Source organism: Trichechus manatus, unplaced genomic scaffold (assembly GCF_000243295.1).
Source record: "Trichechus manatus latirostris isolate Lorelei unplaced genomic scaffold, TriManLat1.0 scaffold00197, whole genome shotgun sequence".
Taxonomy (NCBI): domain Eukaryota; kingdom Metazoa; phylum Chordata; class Mammalia; order Sirenia; family Trichechidae; genus Trichechus; species Trichechus manatus.
Genome location: NW_004444133.1, coordinates 2,077,175 through 2,087,211, shown reverse-complemented (window position 1 = coordinate 2,087,211; position 10,037 = coordinate 2,077,175). Strand labels below are relative to the sequence as shown.

General features: G+C 40.6%; 1 protein-coding gene across 1 annotated transcript in view; it reads left to right on the top strand.

The window, feature by feature from the left end:
* Positions 1-10,037, top strand: part of LIFR (LIF receptor subunit alpha) — a 111,358-nt gene that overhangs the window by 20,769 nt on the left and 80,552 nt on the right. The window contains exon 2 of the mRNA XM_012558920.2: positions 9,823-10,007. Within this exon, the coding sequence (XP_012414374.1) occupies positions 9,823-10,007 (185 nt within the window). The remainder of the gene's footprint in view (positions 1-9,822; positions 10,008-10,037) is intronic.

Below are 10,037 nucleotides of genomic sequence, written 5' to 3'. Positions count from 1 at the left end.
AGAAAAGGAGATACATTAAAAGAAACTTCTTTAATGTTGTTCAACTCAGATTTTCCCAAAGTTTTTTGACCATGGAATTGATTTTTCACCTAAGACTTATTAACATCCCATAAAACCAAAAAAACCAAACCCGTTGCCATCAAGTCAATTCCAACTCATAGCAACCCTATAGGACAGAGTAGAACTGCCCATAGAGTTTCCAAGGAGCACCTGGTGGATTTGAACTGCCGACCTTTTGGTTAGCAGCTGTAGCTCTTAACCACTGTGCCACTAGGGTTTCCCATAGTAACATGATAACATCTGCATAGTGCTGTGCTACAGAATTCGTGATAGCATATTTTTTGGTCCTGGCTTTTGGAGAACTCAAATCAGTGGAGGAAAGGGAGAAAGGGAGGAAGAGTAGAGTGAATATTATTTGTTTTCTTTTAGAGAACCATCCTCACTTAATGATAATTAGTTGTATATGTGGCAACTTTGGAAGTCCCAGGGCAGTGCAAATGGTTAATACACTTAGCTGCTAACCGGAAGGTTGGAAATTCAAGGCCACCCAGAGGTACCTCAGAAGAAAAACCTGTTGATATACTTCTCAAAAATCAGCCATTGAAAACCCTGTGGAGCACAGTTCTAATCTGACACACATGGGGTCATCATGAGTGGAAATTGACTCAACTGCAGCTGGTTTCAGTTTTATGGCAACTTTTCTCTGAATCTGATCGCTGACTTTGCAACTAACGATATTTTACCTTTGGCTGATGAAGATTGATTCCTAAACTGAACCCACTTCAGTTACGTGAAGCTGGACTACCCAACAGGGATACAGATTCCACAGAACCTGTATCATAGAACACTAGTTCACTTATTAATTTTTAAAACACTTACTCAAGTGTTTTATTTAAACACTTGTTCATGTAAAAAGTTTCCAATTTTTAGTTGAGTGCTTGTTACATAAAAGACACTCCATAAATAACCTTTGAGTAAATAAATGAATTTATAACTGAGTGAATAATTATGGTGACTCATTGTCCTTATAAGAAAAGTTAATGATGAGACCAGCAGGTGTTGCATCAAGTCTAGGAGAAATTTTAAATGAAACAATGAGTCTTAGAAACAAACAAAATTTCTTATTTGTTTTGGAGAACTTTAGCAACTTAGATCTACTTTTGTCTGAATTATCCATAATGAAAAAGAAAATGTGTCTTTTGGCACAGATTGGGTAATGTTATTGAGTAACTTTGTCCTTTAATAACTTGGATAAATCTGTTCGAATTAGGCAAGTTATTTAATCTCCCTGTTTTCTTGTCTCCTGGGTGAAATGATCTCTAAGGACCCTTTCAGTTCAAGTGTCTGTGAATCTACTCACTTATAAACATAATGCTTTATGTGTTTTTGTTTTTTTCTTGCAACATTAGAATGATGCCTAATCTTCGTTATAAAACCAGGTCTGAGTCCAGATTGAAAGGGCCCTAGGAAAGCACAGATTTCCAGAATGTTTTGCAAGAATATTCTCTCTCATTAAAGGAATGCTCACAAGAGAAAAACAAGAGCTCTATTAACAGATTTTCCTACAGATGAGCTGTGACACCTTCATTGAGGACGTGAATCTCAGTGAGATCAGCCATCTCCTCTATAGCAGTCATGAGGAACACGGGTTACCATGGGGACTGGCGACAGGCTTGTTGTTGTTAGTTGTTTTCAAGTCAGCTCCAACTCATGGTAACACCATGTACAAGAGAATGAAACATTGCCTGGTTCTGCCTGCACCATCTTCACAATTGTTGGTCTACTCGAGCCCATTGTTCTGGCTGCTGTATTTTGAGTGCCTTTCAACCCAGGTTGTTCATTTCCAGCACATTATCAGACAGTTCTGTTGTGATCCATAAGGTTTTCACTGGCTAATTTTGGAAGTAGATCACCAGGCCTTTCTTTCTAGTCTTAGTCTAAATGCTCTGCTGAAACCTGTCCACCAAGAGTGACCCTGCTGGTATTTGAACTACCAGTGGCATAGCTTCTAGCATCATAGCAACATGCAAACCACCACAGTATGACAAACTGACAGATGAGTGGTGGCTAATAAAAATAGACACTTGTAAGTCATAAGCAAAAAGAATACTCTTTACAAATCCGATGGAAGTACCTGGGGATGCTCCTGCTATTGGGGTTTTTTAATATAAATGCGCTTTCAGGTTGGAGGAAGCAGTGATCCCGCAGAGCCAATGGCAGTGTGAAAATGTCATCATGGGGTCTCATGCAGAGGAGAGCAGCCTGGGGAAGGTGGGTGGGCCAAGCATTACAGAGATGCACTATCGTAGGCAGAACTCCCAGAAGGAACAGTAGGTCATCTATCTCCATGAGCAATAAAATCTGAATCAGAAACGTGCAAGAGAAAGAGAGTCTACCCAACAAAGACGAAGGAGAGGAGCAGAGCGGACTAAGGAGCAAGATAAGAGTATTCAGAGCACGTCCTGTGGGTTGGGAAGAGCCTTTGCATAGTGCTCTGTCAAAGCCAAACTTTGTCAAAGCCGTGCTTGCAGCAGCAACAGGTTGTAGGGGAGCTCCTAGTGAAGATCCAGAAACTAGAAGTGGGAGGAGAAGGCTTAGTTGCCAGGACTGATAGTGGAACTCAGAGTAAAGTAATTAGGAGTATAGGCTTGGGAGCAGATTGCCTGGTTTGATTTGCACTTGTCACTATCGATATACACCTGGCAAGTTATTTAACTCCTTTTTGCCTCATTTGTAAATGGAAATTACAACCTTCTCTAAAAATCAGAGGGCTGTAGGGAGTATGGAATGAGTTGTACACAGTGCCTGGAATGCTGTAGGTACTCAAAAAACGTGTACGGTTGTTATCTAGTGACTGTTCTACTGTCATTTGGGGTTGCTATGAGTCGGAATTGACTCAACGATATACGACAACAAGTAACTACATATTCTGAAACCTGCTTTTAGCCAATGTCTTCTAAATTATTATATCTTCAGAATTAAACAGATTAGTGTGCTCAAATCTTTGTTATTTTACTTCTTTAAGCCTCAGTTTCTTAATCTGTGAAGTGGAACTAATAACTATAGTACAGAGAACTGATATGCCTGTTGCTGTGGAGTTGATTCCAACTCATAGCGACCCTATAGGACAGAGGAGAACTGCCCTGTAGGGTTTCCAAGGAGCAGCTGGTGGATTCGAACTGCCAACCTTTTGGTCAGCAGCCAAGCTCTTCTGCACCACCAGGCCTCCATAGTACAGAAAAAGTACCTAGCTATTAATGATGTTGTTGTTAGTTGCTGTGGAGTTGATTCGGACTCATAGCGACCCCATGTTGCAGATTAGAACTGCTCCATGGGGTTTCAAGGCTGTGCCCTTTCAGAAGCAAATCCCCAGGCCTGTCTACCGAGGAACCTCAGCTAGCAGTCCAGTGCTTAACTGTTTTCGCCACCCAGGGACCACTCATGTAAATAACCAACTAATGTTAATCTCCCAATCTGAGGGTGTCCTGCACAACTAGGTCTCTCTTTCCTAGAGGTAAGAAACATCCAGAGATGTTAGACCAATTGGTGTAGTCCAGGTCTGGTCTACCTAGAAGGCCAGAAGGGGATTCTCTGGGCTCTAAAATTTGAATCGGATGGCTCCCTAAACTTAAGTAATGTCAAGGTCCCTGTCAGCTCTTTGAGTACAAGATTCTATGATTAAACAGAAAGAGCCAGAAACTCCAAATTTCCTGGGCATGTCACAGAAGGGAATTTCAGCACTGCAGATTTTCCATTGAGAGTGGTGTCCTCAGCTACCTTAAGTTCCAGTGGGGAAATCATCCACAGAAATATCCCTGTTGGCCAGAGCTGCCATAGTGACGGCCACTTTTATTTTCTGATATGAGACCCAGGCGGTGCACCAAATTAGGCACCTGATGGAAACCATATGGACATTACTGTTATTTAAATTAATTATTTAACTGACTGTAGTCATTTTTCAGCTAGTTCCAAATGTGGTAGTATAACATTGGGTAGTTATTTTTCATCTATGCAGTGTTTTAAACCCATCACTGTCGAGTCGATTTCAACTCCTAGCGACCCCATGTGTTACAGAGCAGAACTGTTCCATAAGGTTTTCTTGGCTGTAATCTTTATGGGAGCAGATTTTACAGACCTTGAATTAAACCTATTGGCAAATGTGTAACCACTGGAAATCCTTCATAATCAGGAAACTGGAAACAAAAACTCACTTCCTTAGAGTTTTAGATTTTTTGAGTTTTGTGCAGAATATTGAAGGCTGTTGATTAAGTACTTTAGACAGAGTAATATATTCAAACAAAGAGTTTGAGAAATTTAGGCCCTATTTCCAACCACTTCACTACCTCTGGCTTGACCTCAGCTCAATCCCTTAAATCTTTTGGCTTCCTTCTCCATCTGCACAAGACGCCCCTGGCAAACACACTGAGTGCAGTAGCTGTAGGAGTAAATTAAATAATGGACTTAAGATCACCACTGAGGATGGAGTGAATTGCTCTTTTGTGTCATCCATTAGCTCAACTGAGAGTATTAGCACAGGATTCTGGGTCTATGATGGACTATAAGAAATAAGGTAGCATCAATTTTAATGTCTTGTTTTGCCCATCACTGACTCTGGACAACAGATGAAGAAGAATGCAGAGGAAAGAAAGAGAAAGGCAGGCACAGAAGACAGCATTTGTTAAGCCAAAAGAAGGAGGTAAAAGATAAAGGGAAGTGAGGAGTGGGTGGAGACGCACAGAAAGAGAAAATGGGAGAGGCAGGAAAAGAAAAAGATAGCTGAGTGAGAGGAAGAGCAAAGAGTTGAAATGAAGGTTCCATTCAAAGTCCACAGGGACTAAACAGAAGGTTTGGAGACAGGGCCGAGGGGAGAAAGGCAGGCAGAGTTCATTCCAGAGCGTCCCCATCTCTCCTTCAGTGGCTCCCTCCAAATTCCTGGTACCGTCCCCTGCTCCCCATCCCCACCCCCAACCCTAGGCTTCTGGCTCTGGATGTTAGTTTTAACAGCTTGAGGCATTTAACCTCCCAGGAGTATAAGAAATGAAACAAAATGCTTGAAGGTAACAAGTATCCAATACCCATGAGATAACTAAATGTTAGTCTAATTGGGGGGAAGAGCCCTTACTCAGTGTTCCTCAAATCAGAGCAAGTAAGTGAAGTCATAGAGGACAGGAGCTGCTGGGCAAACAACAAAAGGGAATATAATGGAATGAAGGCTACTTTGTGGGATCTCAGTGATACCCATTTACTCCTCACAATCCTCTAAGATTTATCTCCAAGGACAACAGAAGGTTATAACCACTGACTACGAGCCCTACCCCAAAGTAGGCTCAGGTGTTTGCTTTGATAGATTTAGGAGCGGTAGTAGAAATAGCAATATAATATCCACGGATAATATTTACTAAACGCTTACTTTGTGCCAGGGACATATACCATGCATTCTTTAAAAGGGATTTGAGGTGGTTTTTAATAAAAGACAAACTGTAAGAGGAGAGGAAAAGAAAATCCACATTTATACTCTGGCTGAAGAAAACTATAGCAAATTTAGCACTTAGAGCCATAAAAGTGATTTTATAGAACTTAACTTATTTTTGTCCTCTCTACATCCTTATGAGGTAGATACTGTTAATTAACCCCCCCTTTTTTTTTTAATAGAGAAGAAAGCTGGGAAAACCAAGTTTGATATTATGTCTTCGGTTTGCATTCGAAGGCAGTATTAAAAAAAAAAAACAAAACTATGTAGGAGCCTTACTTACTTTCATTTTAAGCAATTTCAAAGCTATTCACCAGAGAAAATCTATATTCACCGGAGAAAATATATTACATCTGCTTGCCACCAAAAGATGGCCAAATCTTTTGTGTAGTGTCTCTCTTAACTTAAACTTTTGAACAAACATCCCTCATTATGACAAATTCCACTAAGAGCCTGGGCCAGGAAGGACTTTCTCCCACATGAAATTGTATGATTCCTCCCACTTGACACTAAGAGTTATGAATCCTTCTTTCCCCCTATTTCACTTGGCTACGAGGAAGCCTGCAGCTAAGTTTTGTGCTCGAATGCCATTGTTTGTCTCAGCCAAGTTTTTTTTTTTGTTTGTTTGTTTACATTTTTAAAACATATAATTGCATTTCATTGTAAATCATCTTCAGTCTCTTTTGGAAGATGGCACAGTATACATAAACAAAAGGTAAACGAAATACAATCCTGTTGGGGCCATGCTAGGGATATGGTAATTTACCAAACTATTTTACATAACACCCCTGAAGAGAGAATATTCTAAACAGAACCCTAGGCAGATATTATCTTTCATGGTGTTTATCACATTTTCTCATGCCCCTCAAATAGCATTTCTAACTATTCGCGCATAAAAATCTACAGAAAATCAGCTGATTATTCTCATACGCCTTCTTGTTACAATAATCTAATTAAAGTTCTGAATCTTGTCCCAAACTAGGCTCTAAAATAAACCAATTTACATTTATTAGTCAGGGTTAAAATGAAGAACAGTTTCACTCATTTCAACTATTCAGTGGTTAGTAACTATGCTTAATTTTCAGATTTTTATTCAGTTCCAAAATTTCTTCCAGGAATGATGCCGTATTTTGTCCCACTGATTGATTAATATTATACATATTAGATCACGAATCGTGAGAAGCCCACTTAAGAGTCAAGATGTGGGTAATTTAATAATAAAACCCCATCATCTCAAGTTTGCTGTTTTCGTGAGTGATTGATCCTTTGAAAGAGCAAAGCCTTTTATTTCCAGAACTTTTCACTGCAGGTATGACTATGATTTTTGTATAACTTAAGGATCATTTTATATTCAAGCACTTCAAGTGAAATCTCATTTACCAAAAAAAGAAAGAACAAAATAGAAATGCAGGGAGAGTAGCCAACATCTGGGAAGAACACAAATCCTGAATACAAAATAATTAGCTAAGAAGCCAATTCCGCTTATGTAGCAAGTACTTATAGTTCAACATTTTGCTGCTTCATTCCCATCCAATTTTAACTTGTTCCATAACCTATACTTTTACTTATAATCATGTGCTCTTTTTTCCATTTCATTCTTTCATTTGTTCGACAAACCTTTATTGAGATCTGCTATGTGCCAGGTTCTTAGTATGATACATATAAGCATCACTCAAAACAAATTCTTATTCTGATACTTTTTTTGCAACATCTCATGAAATTGCAAAAAAACTCAATGTTATAGAAAATAGTACTTACAACATACACTAGCCTATGACAAGGGAATAAAAATGATGTCAATCCCTGCCATTTAAAATTGAGCGGAAATTCCTTTAAGAATCTATACTAGTTAATTTATATTTTTATACTCTTGTCAGCATAGACAGCAAAAGCACATCAAATGTCTTAATCTGAGTTATGGCTTGGTTATAATCAAAATATTTCTAATGTATTTTTAAAGCTCTTGCTTCGTTATGGAAATATAAAATCCATTATTTCTCACGAAAATGCCTGTAGACCACAACTCTTCAAACCATAGCACAGAATGGCCTGGGGAATATGGTGCTCCTCAGAAGATGGGGCAAGTTACTAAACTTCCTTATCTGTAAAATGGGTATAATCAGAGACAGGTTTTCTGTGAAGCTGATACAGTGTAAGCTTCAAGGCCCCTTTTCTGGGATCCCACTAAGGCCACGGCAGGAGCCCTAGCAATGCACTCACAGTCGTGCGTTTTTGTACAATTTGCAAAAGTAAGGTATTTTAACTACTATCAGCTGAGACTGCAGTTTCTTTCCACTTGGCCTTTTCCTAAGTCACGTTCTCTCATTTTGGCTGCTGCTGGAGCACCTTGGGCATGTTGTATTGGTTTTTGCTTTTTTTTTAAAGAGGACCCAAATTGCATAAATTTCAGGCCTCATAAAACCTGCGTTAGCCCCTATTTATAATAACAGCACCTATTTCACAGGTGTGTGGTGAGAATTAAATGAGGTAATGCACAGTGACAGACACATGGTGTGTATCTGATGGATATTAGCTATTCATATTTTGCACTCAGCTACTAACTGAGAGGTCAGTGGTTCAAATCCACCCAGTGGCGCCTGGCATCTGGTGATCTACTTCCATAAGATTACAGCCATTGAAAACCCTAATGAGCACAATTCTGCTCTGAAACTCATAGGGTCACCATGAGTTGGAATCGATTGGACGACAACAGGTTTGGTTTGGGTTTGATTACCCCAAACGTTTCTTTATACGTGTATAACAAAGTCACCCAAGCTAGCTAGCATTTTATGTTATGAATTTAAAACTGAAATTTTTCTCATGGAATGGGATTTTTCAATCTCAGGCAACAGGGTCACATTATGATTTTGGGGGGACTTAGGCACTCTTGGAGCCCTGGTGGTGCAGCTCAGGCTGCTAACCAAAAGGTCAGTACTTGAAATCCACTAGCTGCTCTTTGGAAACCCTATGGGACAATTCTACTCTGTCCTGTAGGGTCGCTATGAGTCAGAATCGACCTGACGGCGACAGGTTTGGTTTTGTTTTTTTTTTTTTTTTGGTTAGGTACTTTTGCCTCAGTTGAGCTGTTCCCCCCCCCCCACAAAAAATAAATAAATTCTAAGACTGCATTAGCATAAAGACAAATATATTAATATATGTTAAAATGCTTTCTTACATATACATGTTTATTTTTTTTCCTTCTGATTTTAAAAGAAATTAAAACATTTCATAGACCCCTAAAAGCATTGTGGTCCCTCGGTGCTGTGCCTACTGTGCCTAATGGAAAAGCCAGCTATAGGATTTTCCAATATGAATAATGATAAATCTCTCAAACCATCAAGGACTCAAGAGTAGCGGTAAACAGAAAGCAATGTTGTACATCGTCAATGAGGTTTCAGCTACACATAGTAGAAGCACGTTTTTTAAACAAGGTCTTAGAGATAACAGTAAGAATTCAATTTTGGTGTTCAAAATATGCATTTTGTCTATTAGGGCACTAGCAGGGACCACGTCTTGCTGTGAAACACACATATTTTAGTCTAGGGCAGCTACTTTTCAATTAATGTATTTTCAGGTGATTTGTTGCACATTTTAGAGTGACATTACCAGCAGGGAAAATTATTTCAGACAATAACCCTCATTTTGCCAATTTAGAAATTGCTTTGGAATTGCATCCAAAGGTCTCTAAAAAACATGTTGGCCTTGGTGCTGGTGCATTACATAAATCACGATGAAACAAACAAGCCGGCTTCCTATTAAAGGTGTGTCTGCAGTACCCTGTGGCTTCTGCGTGCCAGGGGCCCTATCTGGCACATTTCTGAACTTTGCAAAATTAATTGTGCGAAGAGAACATTATCAAATGCGTCCGGCATAGAGAGTAAACATCTTCAAACCATGATTCTGCGCCATCAAACGTTCTCTAGCTAATTTCATTTGGTGCATTACTCTGGAAGAAAACCCAGGCCAAGTGAAACTGCGGAAATGGGAACAATGCACGGAGGAAAAATCTCACCCCATTAAGGGATCCGTTTCTTCTCGGAGCAAATAAACCCACCACGCCTTGGAGGCAAGACTAAATGGCTCCAGGATATTCTCAGAATGCCCCGTGGGCCTTCTCGTGCTGAAGGAGCCCAGCTCCAGGGAGGAGGAAGGTGGCCTGAGCCCCGGCCCTGAGGGCATTTTAGGTAACTTGTAAAATCCAAGCGTTAGCGCCCCCTTCTCCAGGTGTAGAAGCTGGTTTTCGTGGATATTTACAGAGACGGCTAAAACACTACCTCTCGTCTTCCTCTCTTTCATGCAATGTTTGCAAAGACCATTGACAGCGTTTTGGGGCCCGCTCTCCTCCCTGCAAGACTGCCGAAACCGGGCAGCCGCGCGCTCGGCCGGCCTTTCAGGACGATTTGCACCGGCTGAGGCGCTACATTCTCCCGGGTTCGTCCATGACCTCTCGAGACCGGCCTCTGGACCGGAGCCTCTACGGAAGCACCACTCTTCGAGCCCCGGCCCCGCGCGCGGCCGCGCTCCTCCGACTACGCGGGTGACTCCCCGGGTGACTCCGCGGGCGAGC